At 42.1% G+C, this 26,264-nt stretch overlaps 3 protein-coding genes and 1 pseudogene across 5 annotated transcripts in view; 3 read left to right on the forward strand and 1 right to left on the reverse strand.

Annotated features, from left to right (window-relative positions):
• The first annotated feature begins 584 nt into the window (after positions 1-584).
• Positions 585-13,607, forward strand: osgn1 (oxidative stress induced growth inhibitor 1). The gene is made up of 8 exons (XM_069712640.1): positions 585-793; positions 6,279-6,341; positions 7,194-7,330; positions 7,454-7,645; positions 8,707-8,798; positions 10,038-10,237; positions 10,333-10,676; positions 10,870-13,607. Exons 2-8 carry the CDS (start codon positions 6,284-6,286, stop codon positions 11,455-11,457), a joined length of 1,611 nt encoding a protein of 536 aa, XP_069568741.1. The 5' UTR covers positions 585-793; positions 6,279-6,283; the 3' UTR covers positions 11,458-13,607.
• Positions 13,608-14,242: 635 nt separating this feature from the next.
• On the reverse strand, positions 14,243-15,817 carry LOC138629130 (E3 ubiquitin-protein ligase TRIM39-like). Its single transcript, XM_069712641.1, has one exon. The coding sequence runs from the start codon at positions 15,703-15,705 to the stop codon at positions 14,254-14,256; it is 1,452 nt and encodes a 483-aa protein (XP_069568742.1). The 5' UTR covers positions 15,706-15,817; the 3' UTR covers positions 14,243-14,253.
• Positions 15,818-16,415: 598 nt separating this feature from the next.
• On the forward strand, positions 16,416-18,602 carry LOC138629131 (nuclear factor 7, ovary-like; annotated as a pseudogene).
• Positions 18,603-22,553: 3,951 nt separating this feature from the next.
• Positions 22,554-26,264, forward strand: part of mtss1 (MTSS I-BAR domain containing 1) — a 42,288-nt gene continuing 38,577 nt past the window's right edge. For all 3 annotated transcript variants that reach the window (XM_069712624.1, XM_069712625.1, XM_069712626.1), the window contains exon 1: positions 22,554-22,804. In XM_069712624.1, coding sequence (XP_069568725.1) covers positions 22,733-22,804 — 72 coding nt within the window. In that variant the 5' untranslated portion in view covers positions 22,554-22,732. The remainder of the gene's footprint in view (positions 22,805-26,264) is intronic.

A 26,264-nucleotide genomic window follows, 5' to 3' on the forward strand; every position in this document is an offset into this window, starting at 1 on the left:
CCTGTTGGGTAATGTCAAATTAAACTTTACTTTAATGGACGTTAATTTTTTTTCTCTTTAACTTTGACTGTAACTCCTGTTTATTCCCTCAAGTGTTCAAATCTAATGAGTTATTCTGTTGTCACCAGACATGACGTAACTAACCTCGTGCCCCTTGACCTCCATTTAATTTTAATGTTTTATGTTCGTGCATTTATTATTATTTGTTATCTGATATTTTATATGATATATGATATTTTCCTTCATTCAGTCATTCATTCTTTCTTTCATACAGATGCAGCGTCGCTTCCAGTACTTTCTCTCATCACACACACACACACACACACACACACACACACACACACACACACACACACACACACACACACACACACACACACACACACACACACACACACACACACACACACACACACCGAGACGATCTTTGTGTGTTACGACAGAGGGAGAGAGGGGGGGAGGGAGGGGGAGGGGGAGAAGGAGAGGGGAGGGGGGAGGGAGGGGGGAGAGAGAGGGTAACCGGGGGAGCGGAGCGCCGCCGCTGATTGGCTGTCGGGCCCCGGACTGCCTGCAGGGTATATAAGTTGTGAATGTGCAGCTCCGAGCTGCAGCCGGCCGTCTGCGGAGCACATGTGCGGAAGAAGAGGGACATAAATCAGGCGACAGAGCCGCGACATGACGGACTGAGACGCTGCAGCCGAACGACGGGAGGACAAAAGACAAAAGCTCCGACTGACGTGGTGTCTTCCGGGAAGCTGGCAGAGGACGGACGCATCCCCGGGACCCTATATCTGTGAGTACCCCCCCCCCCCCCACATCTCCGATAGACCTGTATCCGTGAGGGGGGTGGGGGGGGGGAGAGGCGCGGCTCGCGCGGGTACGGATGCGTCAGAGAATGGCGTTATTGGAGGGAGGTTAGTGCAGCGGTGGTGCGTTCAGGGGCCGCAGAGAGACATGGAGAGCAGGTCTGTCCCCTCAGCTCGCATTGACGGTGATGTGAGTCACGCAGCTCACGCGGGGGGTGGTGGTGGTGGTGGTGGTGGAGGGGGGGGGTGTTGCTGGACGCACTACTTACATATTCAGTCTCCCAGTGTTTCCTGCTAAATTTAGCCACCAGACTCTATTGATGTTATTCCGTTATATAAAGTGGTGTAAGAGCTCTTTATCATTACACCAGGAAGACGTAACTTTTATATAAAGAAAAACGTTGCATTAATGTCAAATCATTCCTTAGTCCTGTTTGATTTCTTATCATGGATTCATCATGTTGATTATTTCTGTCCATAAAATGCCTGAAAAATGACAAAAAAAATGCCTCATAATGAAATATAGAAAAAGCAGCTGGAAAAAAATATTATTTAAATTTCTTCTTCTTAAAAAAAAAAAGGCAAAATAGTTGGTGATTAATTGTCTGCCAATCAATTACATGCCTGGCATCAAAATACACTTTGAAGTATTAAAGTTAATCGGACTCATGAGGACAAAATAATTTGATCTTTGTGGCATTTTTCAAAACTATAAAGAAAATAAAATTTAGAGGAAAAAAAGGTCAGACAAAAACCCCCAAAAAAACTCAATGTAAAAAAACCGAATCATATTTTATTTGTCGTCTTCACGTTGTTTTTAAGACGATCAACTCAAACAGAGAAACGTGAGAAGTTGTGTGTTTGGTGCTTATGTCATCACAAACCGGTTTTTGTGGTGTCGGCTCCTGCCGGGCTTGTAGTCGTTCAGCTAGGCAGACATAATGAAAATCTGATTAGCCGTCTGGCCCGGTTGAAGATGGCAGATGGACGACCGCCGGCCGGTGCGGGTGCCGCGCGGGAACGCTTCCTGAAGCCGTTTTTTCAGGGTTGGAGACGAAGGTACATAAAACACGAGAAGTGTGAGTCCTTCGGTCACCGGATTCAAACTTCAAACCTCCTTCTGCTTTTTTTTTTCCCGAGCTTTTTGTGAAACCCTTTCTTGTTTTTCACCATCCAGGAAGCTGATGAAATAAAAGACCAGTTGCCGTTGGACAAACACCTTTTTAGTTTTACTACTGGTTTTTAAAGCTGCCAGCTGTAACCTGACAGGCCTGTCAATCAAACAGACACAACAACACGTCTTTTTGAAGTTTGTTTTCTAATTAATGATTATTTTTCAGACGCACCGCCAGAAAAGTAATAAGAAGGAGCGACTTTAGCAAACAACACCGAGATAACTGCTGGAAAGACTTTATCGATTTAAGATTTCAAGAGAGGAGTTGAATGGGAGTCTATGGAGTCTTTTTGGAGCCGACCTCTAGTGGCACTCGGTGGTATTGCAGCTTAAGACACTTCTGCATCGGAACCTTTTTTCAAAACCAGAAGCTACGAACACTTTTATACAGTCTGTGATTTTTGGACGCTCTTTTTTTTTTTTTTTTGCTTTTATATATATAGAGATTTTTTTTCTTGCAAAACCCTTTTTAAAAAAAATAAAAAATTGGAAGAAGTATAAAGAAACGACAACGTGAAAGAGAAGTTAAGAAGTCAAGGTCGCGGTCAGGTCAGGGTTGTAAAACTAAAAGCGTCTCATTATCGAAATACTTTGAGGTCTTGAAGTGGTGCTTTGCTTTTCAGTTTGCAGCTCTTTGTGTGTGCCGACTGTGATTATGTGCGATTAGCTGCCTTTGTTTAGACTTGTTTTTTTTTTTTTTTTTTTTTAAAGGAAGAGGAAGTCTGCTCTTCCACTTTGATTATATTTAGTTTTTCTGTAATGATTGAGGTTTGCATCATTCATCGTGCACAAACACTCTCACGCTTGAAGGCAAAAATTCAGTGTTATTGTGGTGCTGTTGGATCTCTGCAGGTGTATCCGTGCGGTAAACATCTGTCTGGAACGAGAGAAACCGACAGGTGTTTCCTTTAAGAGACACTCGCTTGAGGATATTATCTAAATCTCTTGAGGAAAATATTCTAATATTTATCAGCTGATGCGCACCAGTGCAGGAAAAACTACAGTTCACTTGGAGAAGCGTGTTTATGTAAATAACCCAAACTCCATTTACCCCCCACCTCCCTGCTGGTATTGAGTCATGCAGATTCTTATTTAAATTTGTTTCGCTTGGTTTTGTGGCTCTAATGACGCTTTTGGATATTTGAGGTGAACTGACCTCTTAAAATGTCAATAAACGAACAAACATTTGAGGACCAGAGCGATTAGAGTCGCCGCCACCATATCAACCTGTTTAACAGCCCAACCACAAAACTCAAAGGGACCAAAATTGGTGTGAACGCACCTTGGACGCCTGCGACCCGCCTGTCAATTTTTTTTTTTTTACCCTCAAAACAACCAATATTACAATAATAATAATGATAATATCTTTTCCACGTCACGGCTAGAATTTACAACTCTTTTAATCGCTTCGTGTTGACTTCATCTCGACATCTTATCTCCTTCTGTTGCTGAACAAAGAGGACAGGTGTGTTTAAGGTCAATAAATACATCCGTAATGCATCAGGTATGACTTTCTCTCTCTCTCTCTCTCTCTCTCTCTCTCTCTCTCTCTCTCTCTCTCTCTCTCTCTCTCTCTCTCTCTCTCTCTCTCTCTCTCTCTCTCTCTCTCTCTCTCTCTCTCTCTCTCTCTCTCTCTCTCTCTCTCTCTCTCTCTCTCTCTCTCTCTCTCTCTCTCTCTCTCTCTCTCTCTCTCTCTCTCTCTCTCTCTCTCTCTCTCTCTCTCTCTCTCTCTCTCTCTCTCTCGGCAGTTTTGTTTCTCTGCTTGAATGGAGCGATTCTGATATTCTTTACACACACACAAAAAAAGTGATGTGAATCTTCTACAATCTGCAGCACAAACTTTTCCCTCCTGATTGTAGTTTCCAGCTAAATGTTTTTCACGTAATTTAATTTTTTATTTTTTTTTGTCTTTATCACAAATAAATACAAATCCAAAGAGTTAATGCTGAAAACGATGGACTCCGCTGACTTTACTGTAAATCCGGCGTTAGTCACCTTTTCTTGGCCGGATGTGTTCGGGGGGATTTTGTGCCAAAAAATGCCGGAAAAACCGATTATCCCCTCAAAGTCGGGTCCAAGACAGAATTGGGCTACTGGGACTGCACGTAGCCACGGTGTGTGTGTGTGTGTGTGCGTGTGTGTGTGTGCGCGTGTGCGTGTGTGTGTGTGCGCGTGTGCGTGTGTGTGTGTGTGTGTGTGTGTGTGTGTGTGTGTGTGTGTGTGTGCGTGTGTGTGTGTGTGTGTGTGTGTGTGTGTGTGTGTGTGTGTGCGTGCTCTCCAGAAATCTCTGGCTATGAAACCCACTCAGGTCCGGGCTCGCCGCCAACTACAGCACTTATGTAACCCTCTTTATCTCTTCTCCAGCTTCGCTCTTTTTTTTTTTCTGCTGCTCCGTTGACTTCAGTCGTTCCACTTATTTATTTATTTATTTATTTTAATGTTGTATTTGTTGCTCTTTTCCTGCTTCACCTCTTTGTGTCTCCACTGTTGCGTTTCCCTTTTCTTCCACTTCTTCTTTTCGTCTCTCCCGTTCGCCCTCCCTTCACCTTCTGCAAGTTCCTCTGTGTAAGCATGACTCAGCAGATTGATCAAAGTAAACCGCCACCCTCGCCCCCCCCCCCCCCCGCCCCCTCCGTCCTTCTGCGACTGTGTGCGTTAGTGAGATCACGGTTGACATCGTGATCTATTTTATGTTTGCTGTGTGTCTGTAAACTTGACAGTAAATGGGTTACCGTGGCGACCCGCTTACACTCTTCGTATGACCTGTCGCGTCCGAGTTTGGGAGTGTAGGAGTCGAGACAAAGAGGGTTTGTTTTCTCGGCAGGAAAAAAAAAATTGAGTAATGAGATTTGGCTGGAAAGTGAGCGTCGTCACTCGCGCTTGTATAATAAGTACAGAAGAAAATTCCTCAGGCGCAGATTTTCCGTCACAAGGGTTTAAAAACGAGACCTGAGGCACCGACCAAATTGGGTTCTCGAGTTCGTTCAGCCTGAATTGCCTTAAAGTGCAAATACCACTGAGGGCCATTAAAAAAATAAACAACCTCTGGCTTCAATAGAGTCCCATTTAAAAAGCATCAACTTCTAATTTTTGGGGGCGTGTCAGGTTTTCAGTATAAGTGGGCGGGGCTTCGTCTCCTCTGTATACTGGATGTAAAAGTGACCGTACAGCTTCTGGGTCTGAAAAATGAGGCCAATGCGGGAAGTGCCTCAAACTGCAATACCACCGAGGGCCACTAGGTGGTGGGGTGGAGGGGGCTGTATCTCCAAAGAGGCTCTGGCTCCATAGACTCCCATTCAATTTCTCTCATAAAATAAAGTGGGCGGGGCATAGTGTAAACAGGTTCTCCCAAGCTCCACCCTCTTGTCCAAATATGGTCACTTCTGACCTCTACGGCAACAACCAAAATGCCAATTCGAGGCTTTAAAACGGCAGTTCGTGAATACATTTTTTGATTTGTTTAAATCCATTTCACAGAAAAATATAGCGGGAATCCATAATGCGGTGAAATACGCAAAAACAGGTGCGGAAAAAGTGCGGCGAGAGACATTTCTAATCTTAATGCTGTTTACAACTGAGAGCTAACTACTGATGCGACAATGTTAGTTTTGTACGTTACTGTCATGAAAACGCTGGCCGTCAACAGCTGTCGCATGTGCTGCGTCGTGGGAACTCTGTCCTTTTGAAAATAAAAGCACAGCATCGAAAGCTGTGTAGATTTCAAAATAAAACTTTGACCCACTTTTGTGTCACGACCCATCAGTTGAGAACCACCGGACTAAAGCGTGTCAAAAGTATCTCAGTCTGTAAAATATTAATGAAATTGTCACGTATGTCAAGTTGTCCTTAAGTCATTCAGTAATTTGACTTCCAACAACCTGTTTTTTTAAAATTTTTATAGCGAATATATTCACATTCTCGCGACACGTTATTTTGTTCATAAACGGACACAAATTTCAACATTTAACAAAATAAAGGGAAATAAATCATCATATTTGTGCAGATTTTTTTAGTTTTTCCTGATAAAACTAGTTCAGCTCTCACGGCGACGCTCACTTCCTCTGTGGTTCCTGGATGAGTCATGTTGCCATGTTAAACTGTCAGGTCACATGGGGGAAGTGTGTGTGTGTGTGTGTGTGTGTGTGTGTGTGTGTGTGTGTGTGTGTGTGTGTGTGTGTGTGTGTGTGTGTGTGTGTCAGAGGTGACTGATTAACTACTTTAACTTCAGTCTAGGCAGTCTCAGATCATAGAGGTGAGAACGTGAATGATAAATAATAATAATATCTTTCTCTCTGCAGCTAAAATGGCTCTTCACGATAAAGAAATTCTCCCTGGAGAGATTTTGCCTGTGGTGATAATTGGTAAGAAAACACACACACACACACACACACACACACACACACACACACACACACACACACACACGTAAATTGTTTTGATTACACTGCTGGAAACGTCTTTGCTCAAGCGTTTGCTATGAGAACTCTTTGTCCTTAAAAGCACCTGTAACAGTTAATAACAACATTAAAACACACTGTTCATTTTGACGGATCTCAAAGGCACGAAATGTGTTGGAAAGTAATATATATATAATTTTTTTGGACATTCCCCCCCCCCCCAAAAAAAAAAAAAAAAAAAAAAAAGAAGGAACACACTACATGTTGTTATTGAAAGTGTTTTGACGCTTTAAACATGATGACTGTTAATAAATGCTGACCGGTTTAATACCACATCACCTTAGAGAGAGGAAGCAGGCACTAAATGTGAATGTCAATAGTCATCATGAGTGGACATTTAATAGCTTTTGAATCCTCAATGTTGTTCTTGCTGAATCACTGGCTTGTTATAGAGCTTGATATGTAACTTTACAATCTGCTGAGTCATGCTGGAGGCCCCATTCACTTCAATATCAAAGTCATTCAGTGACTTTGCAGTGACAGTTTATGTTTATAACTGGTAGTAAATAATAGTAAACAGTATTTTCTCCATTTAGTGGCAGTTCCTTCAGCAGACTAATTTTACTTGAACTTTTACAATCATTTTGTATTTTTATTTTTAATTGCATTTTTAAATATAAAAAATAAATAAATGCAGAAACGCTGAATAAAACTCCCCCAGCAGGTGTAATCGTTGCAGGCAAGTACAGACACGCAAAAAAAAAGAAAAAAAAAGCCACTTAAAACTCAGCTCTTCCTCGTCTTTCTGTCGCCCAGGTAACGGCCCCTCAGGGATCTGCCTGTCCTACCTGCTGTCGGGTTACACCCCCTATCTGTCGGCCGAGGTATCGCACCCCAACCCGCTGCTGCACAGCAAGCTGGGGGAGCAGCCGCTCCTGTCGCTGCTGGAGCAGGTAAACAAACGCATGAAGAGATGTTGGACTTTTTGATTTTCAGTGGTTTTTTTGTTTTGTTTTTTAAATCGTGTGAAAAAAAACGATGCCTCACCAGCGTCTTATACCGTCTCTCTCTCTCAGGATCTGGAGTACCTGTGCGAGGGCCTGGAGGGGCGATCGTCCAATCCCGTGGCGGTGCTCTTCGATTCGCTGCTGCTGCCCGACAGCGACTTCGGATTGGACCACACCTCCCCGCTGGAGTGCCGGTACGAGCCGGAGCGCGCCGTCCCTCACCTGGTGCTGGGGAAGGGGCCACCCGGAGGGGCCTGGCATGTACGTACCACCAAATACACATTTTTAAATACAAAACACTGTCTCGTGTATTATTAAAAAAAAAAAAAAAAAAAGGGAGTTTCAAACTCTAAAATCTAAAAGTATTTTTTTTAATTGTTTGTATGATTCAATTTGTGTATTTTACATCCAAAGAATAATAAGATTTGTTGTGTTTTTACTGTGTTATAGTCTTTATTTTTAAAGAATATATATGCTAAGTAAATGCTTGCCATTTATCTTTCTAAAGATTTTCCGACATGATAAATCAAACTCGCAACAAGGTCTTTGTGTCTGCCCATGAAAATGAAGATAAATTCAGCAGTCATTATGGTAATTTATGCAAACAAGCTTCCCTTTCGCCAGCTGCTTATTTGCACACGCTGACGCTGCGAACATGACTCCGACGAATGAACAGAAGCTTTCGGGTCAACCTATCTACCTGATTTATTTTTTTTTTTTTCAAAAATCACAAAAGTGCTGCCCTGCAGACCAAAATAAACATCTGCAAAATCAATAATATACCATATTAAATTAAAAGGCCGCAAAACGTGAGTCGCAGGCAGAAAAGCGACGAGCAGGTGAAGCCTGAAACATTTTTATTGGCAAACTTTTGCAGCCCGAGTCTGATGGTCCTCATCAGACTTTAAAAGCTGTGATTTAACTGTCTGAACATCAGATCTGAGAACAGTCTGAAAAAAAAAAAAAAAAAAAAAGGCATCACAGTCATCCTCAGCTCAAAAATTAAAAAAAACCCATTCGTGACACTTTTAGAAAACTCAAAAAAGAACAAAACTGTCGTTGCAAATCAAACTACAGAGTTTACAGATTCTCCTGCGTCAGAAAGTTTGAAGTTTTTGAGTTTTCACAAACACAAGGTCAACGAGGTCGGACGCTTCACTCGGTTTGAGAAGAAAGGAACGAGAGTTTTCCAAAGCCTCATTATAACGGTAACACAACTGTGTGGGTGTGTGTACATGTGTGTACATGTGTGTACATGTGTGTGTATGTGTGTGTATGTGTGTGTGCATGTGTGTGTGTGTGTGTGTGTGTGCTGTTTCCAGGCCATGGAAGGCTCCATGTTAACTCTGAGTTTGGCCAACTGGATGGAGCTTCCTGGACTCAAGTTGAAGGACTGGATGAGAGACAAACGCAGGTCTGAACATTATAAATCCAGCACATTATATAAAAAAAATTAAAACATTACATTGTAATTAAAAAAAAAAAAAAGCTTTTGGTGTCAGAAAAATGAATGAATTCCCCTCCGTGACTGAGAAGTTTAACTGGACTGTCTGTTCGTTAACCATCTGTATGATTCTGATAATTGCATCCAAAACGAAGCTTAAGTTTTGTCTCCAAAATAACTTGAACTGACTTGTTAACTTTGTTTACTAGCTGACAACATTAGCAAATACTTCGCTAAAACAAAAAATAGTTGGTGAGCAGACGACCCAAATAAAATCAGCAGTTTGTTCGCTTGGTGACGAACCTGAGAAAAGAGTTGTTTACCAGCTGGCAACTGGTGAACAAAAAATTATTTGCGAGCTGACAATCTGAACAAAATATTTTGTTAGCTAGTTGTTGCTCGCTGACAATCCAGACAAAATGATTGTTTGCTATAAAAAGTTTTTAGTTGTTAGCCAGCTGGAAACCTGAACATAAAACATTGTTATTTAGTTGGCAACCTCGGTGTGAAAGTTGCAAACTGGCAGGCAACTTCAATGCTAAAAGGCTGCCAGCCGACAACCTCAAAAAAAATCTGCGAGTGAACTGATATTGCTTGTAAAAGTTCCCCAAAAGTTGCTGGCTAATAACTTGAACAAACTTTTTAACAAGCTCGCAACTTAACTATCGAAAAACACTAAACAAAAAGATTTTAACTGGCCGACCACTTGGACAACGAGCTAAAAAACGAGCTAACAATGAGCTAACGGCAACTTGTTTCAAATGACACAAATATGAAAAGAAAATAGCAATTCACAATTTTTGTAATTCACTTATAGGCCATTAAGATTTTAAAGCCACTTTAATGACCACAGATTTTTCCCCAATATGTCCTCTGAAATCTGAAATGTTTTAATTTGCAGAATACAACACGAGATCCAAACGGGAAGCTCTGCATAAATAGATATGATGGAAGAACAAAGACTGTGTTCATTATTCTCTAGTTTGTTTTTCAAATGACTCCAGCTCACTTCAACCCTGCAGGATTTACATAAAATGACAATCTGTCACCGTCGCAACGGATGTTATGATAGGACTTCCTGTTCACCTCTTAGACTTATTGTTTTACAGCAGTTGTTTTTTCCCAGTGATAAAAGTGTGTCTGTAAAGCACATCTGTTTTGTTTAAAATGTATTTCTTATGTGCATTTTTTTTTTTTTTTTTTTCCCAGAAATGTACGAAATGACCGCGCAACACCGGCGGAGATCGCCTCCTACTATCAGCACTACGTTTCCCAGATGTCTCTGGAGCAGAGCTTCGCTTGCGGGACCACCGTCACCTCGGTAACCAGGCAGCAAAGCAACAAGGACGGCTCGCCGCCCTGCTGGAGGGTGACGGGGCTGCAGCGCAGAGAAGGGGAGGAGCTTGGAGGTAGAGTGAATGAAAAAAACACTCCTGATTGGCTTGTTGTTTTAAAAATGTAAAGAAAGTAGTAATTCATTCACTTTAATTTCCTCGGCTCCTAGACGGCTCCGCCGTTTCCGACGAGGTGCCTTTCTCGCTGCTGGCCCACAATGTGGTTTTGGCGACGGGCACGCACGACATCCCGGCCAGGCTCGGCGTGGAGGGCGAGTCTCTGCCCTTCGTCTGCCACTCCTTCTGGGAGCTGGAGGCCGCCATCTCTCGCGGCGAGCTCGACCAGTCCTCGGACCCGGTGCTGGTGGTGGGGGCGGGGCTAACGGCGGCCGACGCCGTGCTGGCCGCCCACCACCTCAACACGCCCGTCTACCACGCCTTCAGACGCTCGGTCAACGACCCCGGACTCATCTTCAACCAGCTGCCCAAACTGCTCTACCCGGAGTACCACAAGGTACATGTAAAAATCATTTCATGTATCAAATGTTTGCGCCTGTATTTCGGCATTACAGCCTATTTGTTTTTATAACCAGCAGACAATTATTTTCCTCTGAATTTATTAATCCTGAATTTGAAATGAACCCGATTTACTGGTCTCAGTCCTGAAGTCATGTTTTAACTTCTCTCTCCGGTCCTTCGGCCTCCAGGTTCACCAGATGATGACTCAGCAGCAGCACCATCCGAGCCCTCAGCCGCAGGAACTTGCCCAGAACTCCCAACACCGCTCCCCTTCCTCTAACTCCTCTTCCTCGCCATCTTCCTCCTCCTCCCCTTCCTCCTCCTATCCCGGTTACCTGAGCTTCCCGCGCCACAGAGTCGTGGCGTTCCGACCCGACCGGAAGTGCATACTGGAGTCGGAGTCCGGCAGGCGGACCGCGGTCCAGGTCTCCAAGGCGCTGGTTCTGATCGGCGCCCATCCCAACCTCTCCTTCCTGGACGACAACGGACGCCCGCTCGGCGTCAACCCAGAGGAGCCGATCACGTGCCGGCGGAACCCGGTCGAGGTGGACCCGTTCACGAATGAGGTGGTGGCGGCGGACGGGCCGGGCATGTACGCCATGGGGCCGCTGGTCGGCGAGAACTTCGTCAGGTTCCTGAAAGGAGGGGCGCTGGCCATCGCGAGCGACCTCGCCAAGAGACGACGGGAGGGAAGGGGCGACGCCGGAGGGGATTCGACCTCGGACAGATGGATTGACAGACAGGTAACCGCGGAGGTTTGCGTTCTGGACTCGTAGCGGGTTTTCGTTCGGGGATCATCGGACCGTTGAGGGGACTGACTTTACTCTAAACTGATTGAGACAAATACGGCAAAAAAAATAAAAGCCGCTGATATTTTCCAGAAAATCACAGAGTAGGAAAATCAGACGCGCTGCTGGCGTGGTTTCAGGGCAGCAAAGTGAGCTCCAAGACTGGACTGGACTTGCACGGGTTCGGATATCCTGTTAGATCTGGTCGGTCGAAGGAAAAAAAGACTTGAAAAGCAGCTACGAGCTGTGCTGCTAAAAGTGCACCTGACATCGAGGTCGGTCATATGTAAGTTTTTAAAAGGTGGAGGGAGAGTAAGACACTGTAGTGAGTTGAAGGACGTTTGGACAATTATTTAAAGCTACAAAATGTGTTTACTACAATCTGAAAAGGTAGCTTTGTTAATATATGAGAATTTTAAAGAATCACATTTTGATACAGATACTTTTCTTTTTAAGTAAATAAGTGGCAATAATTCTTTTTTTTTTTAAAGAATCTTTCAAACTTAAAAATGTACTTATACTTTAGCACCACCAAGCTGCTTTAAAAATGATTACGAACATGCAGTATCTGGCACATAGTTGGCGTTTTTCTACAGAACTTCCCCCTCACTTATTGGTTGAAACATTTGCTGTTACATGTGTGTCAAACTAAAATAATCTTATGATTGTTGGGCTGTAAAATCATTTTAAAGACTGGTGGCAAATGGGACCAGGTTTAAGGAAAAAAAACACTTTATATTCATATTTCTTTTACGTGGCTGCTAAGCATGTTCGGGTTTATGCTGTCAAACAGCAAATTGTTGTGCTATTTTTTAAATTATTTGCAACCTGTAAACACAACTCGGTTGCCTTAAAACTTGATGAGGACTGACGCAGAGGTGGAAAAGGAGATTTTATGGCACCGACTGAAGTACTTTGCTAGTCGTCGTTAGTACTCATCGTTCTACCAAATGTGGAAACCAAGGATATAGCCACATTCACAAAAAGGCTTCTCTGTTCCTGGCATGCTTGCTAGCATCTACTGATAGTCTGCAGTCAAACTGCAGAAAACTTCAAGCTTTGTACCGTAAAATGTAATTTATTTTTGGTTAAAATGGGTCTTCGAAATTTGGTACCGAAAAAAGTATCGTAAAGGAAACCAGTGCCGAAGTCGAGGTCCAGTGGTGCTTGAAAAGTTGTGGATCCTATTTTCTATATTTCTGCTTAAATATAAACATATATGTGAAAGTGTATCATCAATAAGAATAAAAGGAGATGAATCGTATTTCGGCGAGAATATAGAAAATTTTAAAGGTTTCAAAAAAGTTTTTGAACACTAGCGTACAGTCGAATTTTATTTCAACGATACCAACCACTAGCAAATGGCAGAAAACCAGAAAGCGAAAGATGACGAGTGAAAGAAATGGAGAAGAGAAAAAACTGTATGAAACTTCTGTTGAGGTTCCTCATCACTCAGAACCATAATCATTACAATAACCTCCCGTTTGAAGGGTTAAAGTCACATCACGCCTCGGCCTCGGCCTTTTCAACAATGAGACTAATTCAAATATTTCCGTGGTTAAAGATTCGTGTTACTGTGAGCGGCCTTGTGTTTAATCCTGAAACACTACGCCGTCACGGACAGTAAAAGTCCTGCTTCTGTCGTCACGTGATTTTTCTGTTTCGCATATTATGGGTTTGCTGTTTTGTGAATCTGCGTTGCTTTTATTTTTCTATGATGGTATGATTTTTAATCTTGTACCTACTGTACCCACCTGGTGTCTTTGTACGTCTTTGATGATTATGAAAAGATTTTATACTTTATTAAAAAAGAAAAAAGAGAAAAATATACTTTTTTTTTTTTTCTACTTCCTCTCTGAAAATGTAGACTTTAAAACTATTAACACTGTATTATCTGTGGATATTATTTACACGTGAATCTACCACTTCTGTAAACTGCAATAACAACAGGAAAAACCCTTCAGCTCTGTGAGGATATTATTGCTAAAATATGCATTCATTTTTGTGGTGATTTCTTTGTTTTCTACTTGGTTCACATTTTAAAAGAAATTTCACCATTAATAACAAAAATGTGATAAGTTAATCTGTAAAATCTTTATTAAAAGATGAATTAAACAACATAACATTCTGTACAAACGTTCAGGAAATGCACTCTATCACAACAACAAACAATCCCAACAAAAAACAAGTTTTAATGTACTTATTTTTTAGATTGCAAACAAACAATTAGCCAGTAACAGACTTTGCTTCCTCAGTCCAAAAAAATAGTTAAAAATGGACTAAATAATTGTTTTTGCATTTATTGAAGAAAAAATAAGTCCCGCCCACCGACAGCCGTAGCCTGACTGCACCACAGGCCTGTCAATCAAACAGACACGCCCCCCAAAACAGGTCTTTTTGAAGCTTATTTTCTAATGAATGAGGGATTATTTTCAGATGGACCTCCAGAAAACTAATAAGAAGGAGTGACTTCAGCTAACAACACCGAGATAACTGATGGACACATTTTATTCACTTTGGATTTGATGAGAGAAGTTGAATGGGAGTCTATGGAGCCGGAGGCTTTTTGGAGCCGACCTCTGGTGACACTCGCTGGTATTGCAGCTGAAGACACTTCTGCATCGGAACCATTTTTTAGATCTAAAAGCTTCGTCGACTTTTATAAACAGTCTACGGTTTAAAACACACCCTGCTTATACTTTCGCATCACTTCAGCAAAACAAGAACTTCAAGCCATTGGAAATACTCACGAAAAGTCTTGGTTTGTCTTTGGGAGATGGATGACTACATTATCATCACAATCAAAATGAACACCACGACTATGCCAATAACAGCCCTTATAAGTTTTGATGGGGTTTGAGTTGAGACAGTCGGTGGTAGTATCTTTATCGGGGACCTTCTTCCATTGCTGAAGTACGGAAACAGTTTGTTAGTGGAAGGGTATCTGAAGGTGTGAATATGTCTGTTACTATCAGCATCAGAGAATGACAGTTTTTTTCTGTTGCAGTCCAGATGAATTCTGATCCTCTCAACCCTCTTTTTGATTTGAAGAATGAACTCATTGTTTGGTGGGTAGAGTGCTGAGTATTTGTCATATGAAAACCTTATCAGCCATAATCCAGACCTTAAGTCTCTCCTCCTGTGGGCGGACTCTGCTGCCACACCTACCAGCCACTCAACGGTGTCTTTAACCTCAACGTCCCAGCTGTGAGTCCCTGAGTCAAAGCCCTCTGAGCCCAGGACGCAGCGGTAGTAGTCGATCCTCTCCGGGTTCTTAGGAAGCTTTTGTCTCCTTCCAAATCTCACGCTGGTCAGATCTTCGGACAGGATGAGATGTGGGTGAGCCGTGTTTGGATCCAGAACCACAGGAGTGTAGGAGATCATCTCTTTTATCTTGTTACAGGCAGGATAGGTCAGGTTGACCAGATGTTTGGCCACATCTATCAGAGCTCCTGGAACGATCTCTATGTAATCCAGCAGGGGGCGCCACTGGACTCTTTCCACTGCAGCCTTGTAGTTCTGCAGGAATGATACGTCTTTGGCTCTCAGCTCCTCCTCTGTGACTCTGATTGTGTCTGAAAGAGATGATATCTCTCTGCTCAGAGAGTCAGTCTTTTCCCTCATCCTCTTACTTTTCAGCTTTTCTTCCTTCCTCAGAGCAGCGATCCTGGTCTTCTCTTCCACTTGCAGAATCTGGGAGAGTTCCTTAAACTTCTCTTTTATCTGCCTCTCTGTGTTCCTCGCCTGGACTTCAATGTGTCCCGCTGTTTCGTCACAGTTCCCTTTAAGTTTTTTTAACTTCTCGAGTCTCGACCGTAAGGGCACCGTCATTAACCGGATCTCCTCTTTGCGTTCCTTTGCAAATTCATCGACAGGTCTGAACCTGTGGTTGGCGTGTGTTTGTGAATCTCGACAGACGACGCACGCCGGCTGCTCATCATCCAGACAGAACAGTTTGAGCTTCTCAAAGTGCAGATTGCAGAAAGACTCAAATCCTGCACGAGCTCTCTGAGCCAGTAAAAAGGACTCACACAGGTTCCTCAATGCCAGGTTGCGAGGTTGGAATCTTGTTCTGGCCACACTCTTACAAACTGGACATTCATGCAGTCGCTTCGTTAACCACCAGGACTTTATACAGTCTTTGCAGAAGCTGTGGCTGCATGGTAGGAGGACAGGATTTTCAAAAACATCGTGGCAGACGGTGCAGAAGAGATCCTCCACTGATCTGAATTCCATTTTCTTTCCTCAGATATGTTAACGGCAGGATACTCAAAGTGGAAGACAGTCAAGTTCGATCAAAAGTACTGAACCCTGTAAGGCGTATAGTTCCTGGACACTTTCTCAGTGTTTGAAGTCGCAATGTTAAAAAATGTCCAGGAAGCCCATTGTTCTTGGAGTGAGGCCATGTGCTGTTGTTCAGGTGAAGTTTGGTCTGAAAGTGGTTCTCATGTGAGCTCTCTGTCCCGTGCTTTTTTCTGGGTGTGTACAGTGAGTCATGTGGTAAAGTCAGTTTGTCTCTTCCACTGACAATACACTGTAATAAACCTGAGGTGTGTTCATATTTGTTTTGTTTTTTACGGCCATTATAAAATCAAGGGTCAGTCTTATACATATTGACCCAGGATGGTTTGGTCCTGGATTTACTGTTCTTTTTTTTGTCTTGGTTAAGTCTCACTTTCTCTTAGTTTTTGGGAAAAGGTTTGTTTTTCAGGAAGATAAGCAATCAACCGCTTCTGCCGAATCAGTGGCTCCTCCTCCAACTCTCTCCTGCTCTATCAGCACCATGTTATTCTGTTCCTCGTCTTTATAAATGTAGAGCCCGAGTTGCAATATTTGGGGGCTTGTCCGGGATGAAATGTTTGTGATCTAATTAGTTATTTTTGATTATTGCCCTGGATGTTGGGCTGTTTTTCTACTTGATTTTCTTCCTTTTATTTGATACACAGTGGAGGAAGTTATTCTTTGGGTTTAGAGGTAAACCTAAGTGGGTCCGGGCGCCAGGGGAACCAGCTGACCTGATTTGTCAGTTTGTCCATCGGCTCGCGGCTTTATTAATTTGTCTTCTTTTAATTTGAGGCAGCATGGTTGTGTTTTTGGACTTCAGTGTGGAGTTTCTCCCTGCACCTGCGTGGGTATTTGCATGCTGAAATGGATTTGCATAGAAAAAATGACCGACATCTTAATGCACTTCCTGCAGTGTATCACAAAGCTTCATGTGTTTCATGACACAACCCACAAAACAGAAATTGTTGTGCTGAGAGGAGTCCACAGAGACAGAGACGATCAGTTTCACCTGGAAACCGAACGACTTCCAAACAGGCAAGACGAGCTTCAACCTGCTGCTGACGACAACCAGTAAAGTAAGTTTTTAAAGAACCACAGATCAGATGTAAATAACTTTATAAAGATGGAAGTGTATGATGGCCTGTTTTAACTGCACCTCATGTGTTTACAGCATTAGAGACAAGATGGCCTCGGGTTTTGAAGAGGACCTGTCCTGCCTTGTTTGTCATAACATATTTAAAGACCCTGTTGTTCTGACATGCAGCCACAGCTTTTGTGAAGACTGTGTGAAGGGATGGTGGAGAGGGAAACTGGTACGTGAGTGTCCAGTTTGTAAGAGTCCATCTGATAAGATAAACCCACCTGGCAACCTCGTGTTAAAGAAGCTGTGTGAGGCCTTTTTACTGGAGAGAGAGCAGAAAGCTTCTACAGAGTCTGAGCCTCTCTGCAGTCTGCACTCTGAGAAACTCAAACTCTTCTGTCTGGATCATCAGCAGCCAGTGTGTGTCGTCTGTCGAGACTCCGAAACACACTCCAACCACAGGTTCAGACCCATTGCTGAAATTGCAGTAGATCACAGAGAGAAGCTCCAAGAATCCCTGAAACCTTTACAAGACAAACTGAAGATCTTTCAGAAAGTTAAAGGAAACTTTGATCAAACAGCAGGACACATTAAAGTCCAGGCAAAAAACACAGTGAGGCAGATTAAAGAGCAGTTTGAGAAGCTTCACCAGTTTCTCCAAGAGGAAGAGGAGGCCAGGATCACTGCTCTGAGAGAGGAAGAGGAGCAGAAGAGTCAGATGATGAAGGAGAAGATTGAGGCTCTGAGCAGAGAGATATCATCTCTTTCAGACACAATCAGAGTCACAGAGGAGCAGCTGAGAGCCAAAGACATCTCAATCCTGCAGAACTACAAGGCTGCAGTGGAAAGAGTCCAGCGGCGCCCCCTGCTGGACGATCCACAGCTGACCTCAGGATCTCTGATAGACGTGGCCAAACATGTGGGCAACCTGACCTACAACATCTGGGACAAGATGAAGAAGATGGTCTCCTACACTCCTGTGGTTCTGGATCCAAACACGGCTCACCAAGGACTCATCCTGTCTGAAGATCTGACCAGCTTGAGATGTGGAAGGAGACAGAACCTTCCTGACAACCCAGAGAGATTTGATTATTACGGCAGCATCCTGGGTTCAGAGGGCTTTAATTCAGGGACTCACAGCTGGGACGTTGAAGTAGGAGACAGTACATCCTGGCATGTTGGAGTGGTTGCAGAAACGTATGGCAGGAAGGGATGCAGGTTTGCACGGCCTGGATTTTGGGCAGTGGCGCTCAGTAATACTAATTATGTCATAATCAGCCCTCTCAATGCTTATCCTTTCTGTCCAAAGAAGAAGATGCAGAAGATCAGAGTTCATCTGAACTTGGACGAAGGGAAGCTGTCGTTCTTTGATCCTGATACTGATGCACACATACACACCTTCAACCAGACTTTCACTGAGAAGCTGTTTCCGTTCATTATGACCTCGAACGAACTTTGTTCCTTGAAGATATTACCAGTGCCTTTAATGATAATGTGTGGTGACAGTGGCTTTGAACTTTGACCTTTAACCCCCGAAATCGAATCACTTCACGCTTGGAATCAAGTGAATGCTTTTGCCAAGTTTGACCAAACGATTTGTTCTCTGTTCAATATGCTATTGTTTTCTTGTTTTTAAAAAAAATAAATGATAAGTTTAGATGTCAATGCATCTCTTTAGATGGTGACGGGGTGGAGACATGGATAAAGTACCGTGTCTTGTATGTATTGCATGTATGTGTTGAAAAATTGCCTCTTCGGGCACATTAAAAGTTTTTCTTCTACTTTGGTCAGCAGGTGTCACTGTTGTTAAACTTTCTCACTCTTTTGGTTACAATCCATTAAAGTTGTGGTTTATTTGTCCTTAAAAAGATTCAAATAAAGACTTGACTCAGTGATCTATTTCAATAATAAACATCAAATATCAATGAAAAACAACAACAACAAACTTCTAAAAAACCTTCCTGCCTAAAAGAGGCAGGTGACATGAATCTTTCTTTGCAGCACAGATGACTGCTTTGTAATGATGGTTAATGTCCAGTCAGACCAATTTTATAAAGCAGAATATTTTTTATCAATTCATGACATCTTAGATTTATCCTGCGGCCCCATTAATCAGTCATAATAACTTAATCATTTTCACCTTGAAACTGAACCAACAACTTCCAAACTGGGAGGACGAACTTCAACCTGCCGCTGATGACAACCAGTAAAATACGTTTTTTTTTAAAGAACCACAAATTAGATGAAAATAACTTCATTTGACTGAACCAGATCCCAGTTTACAAACATAATCATTTGTTGTTTTATTTTTAGGTATTATGACTCCTGCGTGGATGCCGATTTGCTCTGTGGTCTCCATGGAAACCACGTTGGTGTTTGTTAGATGGTGATCCGGTTAGTTTGGCAAAACACACACACATGCTGCTGTTGCATGCCGGTTGCCGCGGTAACGAGGCATCCTAGGCAAAGCTGCTGTAGCTGTGACTCAGCTTGTTGCCGGGTGAATCAGCAAAATACACGACGACACACACACACACACACACACACACACACACACACACACACACACACACACACACACACACACACACACACACACACACACACACACACACACACACACACACACACACACACACACACACACACACACACACACAGACGGAGAAAGTGCGAACGCTTTGTGTTTGTTTGCTGGTTGCTACACAATAAGAGAGTGGATACGGACTGAATGTGTTTGACAGAGTGGATTCAGTTACAACTTTACCTTATCAACTTATTGCATAAACAGACAGTGTCCTGTCGCTGCCGCCGGCTTCCGACGAAGCTGAAGGATGATAAAAAAAAACGACCCAGTGGAAATGAATACGACTTTTAAGAGTGATAACACTTTACTTTCACTTTAGTATTCATAGGCTGCGTAGAAGCATTCAATACATGATTTATAACTTTCGCTGTGAGCAAATACTTACGTAAACCTTTTGTGTGAGAGTAAAATTTTAAAGTACGAGTGAGTCGGGATTTATAGATAAATAATATTAAATAATGTTAATAATTATTTACTACTTATAAATATCAACATAAATGCTATAATACATTTTTGTCATGGAAAAAATGTGATGTTTTCAAATCAAATACCGCTTCTGTGACAAAAAGATGAATATAGGAATTTTGCAAATTGGAGTTTATTATCCTACTTTCTGGATAATTGTTTCATGTTGTGATCGAAAGTCTGTTTAAATCACGCTCTATTCAGCGCCGGCATTATAATTATAATAAAACAAATGTGATTTCTGTTAATTAATTACTCAGCTTTACATCCTCTTCCCAGGGCCGGGTAGCAAGTGATCAGTGGGCCTGTATGGGGCCGCAAACCAGGCGTTGGAAACCAGTGTTGTGTGAACTGCACCCCTTCCCCATTTTATTTTCCCCTTTCATTATATAGTTTTGTTTTTTTGGCATAATCCTTCTATTTCATCCCTGCTTAAATACTGTTATTTTAATAAATTAAACATGTAGGAATTATGTGGTTTTTTTATTTACTGTATATGAGTATTTTTTTTTGACCAACAGTTCTCCTCACAGGATTTATTCCCTTGTTAAACTGTCTACTTTCGCTCAGCTGCACTTCACTGTTTTCACCAGTAAAGTTTCAGTTAAGTCCCAATAAAGTCAGAAGCTTCTTCTGAGCTTTTATTTTGTACTGTGTTGCTCCGCCCCCCCCTCCCCACCTCTCTCCACCCCTCCGGACTGCCGCGTCTTCAACGTACAACAAACCTCCACAATCCTGTCAAGTGAGCCGGAACCGTGCGTCGACAGGAAACGAACAGGCCTTAAAAAAATAAAAGCCTCAACAAAATTTTTTGTAAAAATAGTTTACCAATTTGTCATCCACGAAAATGATCTTATTCCAAATGCAACATTTAACCAGAATTGTTTAAGCTAAATCAAAAGATTGGTTTATTTAATCACAAATTGCTGATCCTCTTCACTGCCTTCTCTACATCAGATTATCCAGATGATTTAAAATGGCTCTAAATAAACTACGTACCTAACGCTGAGCTATTGACATGTCAAATAGCCTTTATAATATATGAGCCAGATGGACCAAACCACTACTTTAACTTTAATACTTTAACTACATTTTGTTACTAATCCTTATGCAAGTTCACGTGAGTTAGTAAGTGAACTACACTATTTGATCTGTAGGTGTCAGTGAATGTCGATTCCACAGATACAGAGTGAAGTCATGAGTTAAACAGTTATGGACACCATGTTTCTATGATTCACTCTGTCAGAATGATGGTAGTTTCTACATGACTAGGTTTTATGAGTGTAGATCGTAAAGGGTTGAATGACTCTGCTCTTATTCATCGCCTCCTTATATGTCTTTTCCTAAATGATACTACTGTTTGCAGTTTTTTTTTTAATTTTAATTTTTTTATTTGAATTGGATCTAATAAAATGTCAGTTGATGGTAATATCAGAATTTATTTGTGTGTTCTCACAGTTTTTATTGTAATCCTGAAAATGTTGTCACAGTTGAAACGATAAATTAAATCTGTTGTTATAAGGCAGGTCTATCTATCTATCCATCCATCCATCCATCTATCATCCATATCTATCTATCTATCTATCTATCTATCTATCTATCTATCTATCTATCTATCTATCTATCTATCTATCTATCTATCTATCTATCTATCTATCTATCTATCTATCTATCTATCTATCTATCTATCTATCTATCTATCTATCTATCTATCTAATCTAATCTAATCTAATCTAATCTAATCTAATCTAATCTATCGAGTTAATCAAATAAAGTGTACGAAACATTTGGTTGGAGCGAATGCTTTTATTTCGAAACTCCCGACCGGATGCGGCCGTCGCTCAGTTCGCCTGCCTTGCCGCGCGGTTTCGCGGACTCGCTCATTCAGTCCAGGCTCGGACTCCCGCTGGAGTATCGAGAGGAAGGCGGCTGCTTCTCTGTCGCTCGTCTCAACTCGCAGAAGAGAGAAAAAAAACAAAAAAAACAAACAAACAAACAAACAACAACGTGAAACCCGCTGCGGATCGACTTCAGCGGGAAACACGGAGCGGAGGACACAAACAACAAACGGAACCGGGGACTGGACGTCGGACAAGAAAGAGCCGCCGCGACGGTTTGTTTTGGGCGAACTGATTGATCGCGGACTGTGTGTGTTTTCGTTGGGACACACACACACACACACACACACACACACACACACACACACACACACACACACACACACACACACACACACACACACACACACACACACAGGTTGCGAGCGGAGTGAGCTAGCTGCGGTTAGCCGTCCCCCCCCCTCCCCTCCCCCCCTCCCGTTACCGGGACTAAAAACAACAACCAGCCGGAGCTAACCTTTAAAAACCTAAGAGCCCGGTCCGACCTTCTTCCAGACAGCCTGCGGTCTGGTTCGGGCACGATGTGCTGTTTGTTCGGACGTTTCTCTGGAAGCTGACTGCAGCCAGTCTGACCTGGATCCTCGTTTATTGTTATTTTTTTAACTCCGGAGTCTTTTTGTTGTTGTTGTTGTTGTTGTTTTTAATCCTCCTTTTCCACTGTGTTTTTTTTGTTGTTTTTTTTAAAAGTGGACTTTGCCCTCGGGGTGTTGTAACTCACACCCCCCCCCTCCACCCTCCTCCACCCCTCTCTCCCCCACCACCACCACCTCCACCTCCATTAAATAAAAAGGCCTCTATTGATTCTTCTGTTGGACTACTTTAAAAAACTTGGCTGGAAGTTTTTTTTTTTTTTTTCGTTTTTTTTCGTTTTTTTTTCTGGGAGGTAAAAAAGAAAAAGTTGTTGGGAAGTTGAGGAGGATTTTTTTTTCCGAGCCTGTGGAAAAAAAGATGGATGCGGGTATAGAGAAGGAATGCAGCGCCTTGGGAGGGCTCTTCCAGCTCATCATGAACGACATGAAGGTAAAAATCAAGCTTTTATAACATTTAACATTTATATTTATTTCTTTTCTCTGTTATTAACTTTCTTAACATAAATAATTAGAGTATTTTTCTCCCTTCCTTCTATATAAATCATATTTTACATCCTAAGTGATGCAGGATTTCAGGTTTGTGTAACAAGTGGCTCCTTCACTCGTTCTTTAAAAGGAGATTTCCTGCTTTGTTTCACCTCATTTTCACACTTCCTTGAATATAATGTGCATGTTTACATTTATTAATTACATTATCAGGGATTTCAGCGCCACATTAAGGCTCCACACGCGCCAGCCGTTTAAGATGGATGAATTGTGAAGTATGTTTATTGACTATTTCGTTGCGGCTTTTTAAAAAAAAAAAAAAAAAAAAATGTTGGAAAGTTTGACTCAGATAATGAGAATTTTGAATTTATTTATTTTTTTTTGCTCCTAAAGTGCTGAAAGGATGAAAATAAAAATAGCAGGTGACATTTAAAGAAAAATAAAGATCCTCCCAGCGAGCTTGACGTCCTGACAACTCTTGGGATATTTTGCTCCAGTATTTATGGGATGCCAGTGCTGGTGGATTTTGACGTGTAATGAATGAGCAGAGGTTAAAACTGGAAGTGGGCCATCTGAGAGGGTAACAGAGCTGGATGGGGGTGGATTTTACCAGCTGTGTGCTCTTTTGATGTTTGTCAAGCAGGCTGCCCTTTGCTGTCTGCCTGTCTGTCTGTGTTTCACTGCTCTCAGATGTTCATCGTTACCAACATTGTTGTGTTCCCGGTTTGGGACCGACTACTTTTTTTTTTTTTTTTTTTTTGCAGGTGATATTAAAAAAAAAACGTTGCACAGGATCCTTAAAACATATCGCTCGTAAATTCAGTGTAACATCGGAGGTGGTGTTTGCCGGCCTGAGGCCGATTTTAAATATTCAAAGAATGAAGGTCTGGTCGTTAATATGCATCTACGGTGCAATTTAAGATTTCACTCTGCGTGCAATATGTATTTATTTCTTCTTTTTTTGTTATGCTTTAATGATTCTTCTTTTAAAAACATAAAATACATTTATGTTTCCTGCCAAAGGATGAAAGAAGCTTTTTGTTTTGTTTTTTAATGAGGAAATGAGTTCAGATCAGATGTGCAACAAATCACTGTATTACATTTAATTGAATATTTGAAGGATAAACTTTTCCCTTTATGCCGACATATACACCAATTTTTTTGTTATCAAAAAAACTGTTATCAAACCACAATCGATGATTCAGCCTTCAGAAAAAAATGATAATCTTGTGTAAGAGTGGATCTTCAGATGACTCAGAAAGCTGTTGTCGCCCCGCTGGGCGTTAGAAGTTTGGATTTGTTTTTTATTTTTAATTTTTTTTTAACAGTATTCAGGACATTTTTTGACTCATTGAGTTAAAAGAACGTTTTGCGTGTAAATGTGAGGGAACTTGCCGACTTCCTGTGGTCAGGTAGGCGGAGGTAGGTGTGTGTGTGTGTGTGTGTGTGTGTGTGTGTGTGTGTGTGTGTGTGTGTGTGTGTGTGGGAGGAAGGGGGGGGCATCGTGCAAGTGATTCAGAGCTCTGTGGCATCACATCCTGGTATTTTCACCAACGTGGCACCGGACCAATAGGGGCACTCCTGCCATCTGCCACACACACACACACACACACACACACACACACACACACACACACACACACACACACACACACACACACACACACACACACACACACACACACACACACACACACACACACACACACACACACACACACACACAGAAGTCATGTCTAATTAAGCAGAGAGTCGGTGTCCTGATGAATCTCTCCTCGGGGCATCATCACACACCCCGAGCGAGCCGATGGACTCGCGGCCCCGGTTGCAGATTGTAGGTCATTTTGTGAATTAAACAATCTCACAGTAAAAGGAAAATATATATATATATTTATATATATTTTTTAGGTTGTCGTGAGTACAATTTCAACAAACAAACAAACAAAAACAAAAAATCATATTGCCTCTTATCTTTCCGGGAATTCGTAACAACCCACAGCCGATGTTGCTCGATGCAAATCAGACACCCAGAGTTGCAAATTATGTCGAGGCTTGTTTTTCCTCAACCGCAGTGTGCGACAAAAATGTGTTGCATGTTGTGTGTTTTTTTCCGCCACGTTAAAGCAGGAAGTCTAGAAAAGAGAAACAAATCCTCATTTTAATGATCCAAACCTGGAAAATCCAGATCAGAAAGTCCAAAAAAATATTTCCATCGCTTCTTCAGTCAAACGGGCAGGTTCAGTTTTCTCGCTCCGACCGAGCGTTTTTTTTTTCCAGTTGGAAGGAGGTCGTGACACCCGATTGATCGGCGCTCCTGAACGATCGGCGCTCATGAACGATCGGCGCTCCTGCTCTCACGTGATTGGATGAGACGTTTGAGCAAAAAAAAAAAAAAAAAAGTGAGAAATGTTTGTTTTTTGAGGAATTTTTGTGCGGAAATTTGCAAAAAAAAACAAAATTCCAATTTAAGCAAAACATAATGCAAGTTTATTTTGTATTGACTTCTTATGATGTGAGCACACTGCAAAATGACAAAAATAGTTGGAAATATTTTTCGTTTTAAAATGTCCGAACTCAAAATTGAGTCAAAAGTGATGCAGCTTTAAAAAAAACAAAAAAACATTTTGCGTAAAAATAAGAGCTTAAATGCTTTTTTAAATTATACTAAGTCAACACAGAACAGAAATGAAGTGGGATCTCTTACAACGACTCTTCATACACTAAATTCTCATTATAAAACCCGTCACTTCCGCTTTCATTGTTTCTTCCTCCTCCTCCGCTTGATGTGGTTTGTTGTGACGAGTGGAGCGGATGAGGAGAACGTCGCCGACCGTAGACGAGGAGTTTTATTTGAGGAGTTTTTATTGGTGATGAGAAAACGTCGGGCGAGCAGCGGCCGGCCGAATCGATTGCGCTTTTGTTTCTGCGCTGTAAAAAAAATGTCCGTTAAAAACAAAAAGGATGTTTTTGTCAAGACTGTAAACGCGGGTAAATTTGAAAATATGCTCAATAAGTCTACAAGTTGTCCGTTATGTTTTGATGTTAAATCATTCAATTGTGAAATGTTTTGATATTAAAAAGCTCAGAAGACCTTTGAGTCCTCCTGCACAGACAGCTGATTGATTTCTGTCTCCACTATATCGGGAGTGACATTATGATCCATTGACCTTCCACACTCCTCCGTCTCCTCCCGTTCGCACATGGTCAGTGCGTTCCTTTACTCTTCCTCTTCTTCCTGTTTCTCCTCCTCCTCCTCGTCCTCCTCGTCCTCCTCCTCTCTGTCTCTCCGTTTGTAGTTTTCCGTCTCGCTCCTCCCTCGATGTGACTCGCTGCCTCACGAGGATTTGATCAGCGGTTCGTTATTAAGTTTTCGCTCCTCGTTAAGTCGTGTGTGTGTGTGTGTG

The sequence above is a fragment of the Brachyistius frenatus genome, unplaced genomic scaffold (assembly GCF_029030835.1).
Source record: "Brachyistius frenatus isolate BFR_SWC_R1_liver_20210118 unplaced genomic scaffold, ASM2903083v1 Contig_111, whole genome shotgun sequence".
Taxonomy (NCBI): domain Eukaryota; kingdom Metazoa; phylum Chordata; class Actinopteri; family Embiotocidae; genus Brachyistius; species Brachyistius frenatus.

Coding starts and splice junctions, on each gene's coding strand:
- osgn1 (XM_069712640.1), top strand. CDS start 6,284: ATGGCTCTTCACGATAAAGAAATTCTCCCTGGAGAGATTTTGCCTGTG. Junction 6,342..7,193: donor TTTGCCTGTGGTGATAATTG/GTAAGAAAACAC, acceptor TCTGTCGCCCAG/GTAACGGCCCCTCAGGGATC. Junction 10,677..10,869: donor TCTACCCGGAGTACCACAAG/GTACATGTAAAA, acceptor TTCGGCCTCCAG/GTTCACCAGATGATGACTCA.
- LOC138629130 (XM_069712641.1), bottom strand. CDS start 15,705: ATGGAATTCAGATCAGTGGAGGATCTCTTCTGCACCGTCTGCCACGAT.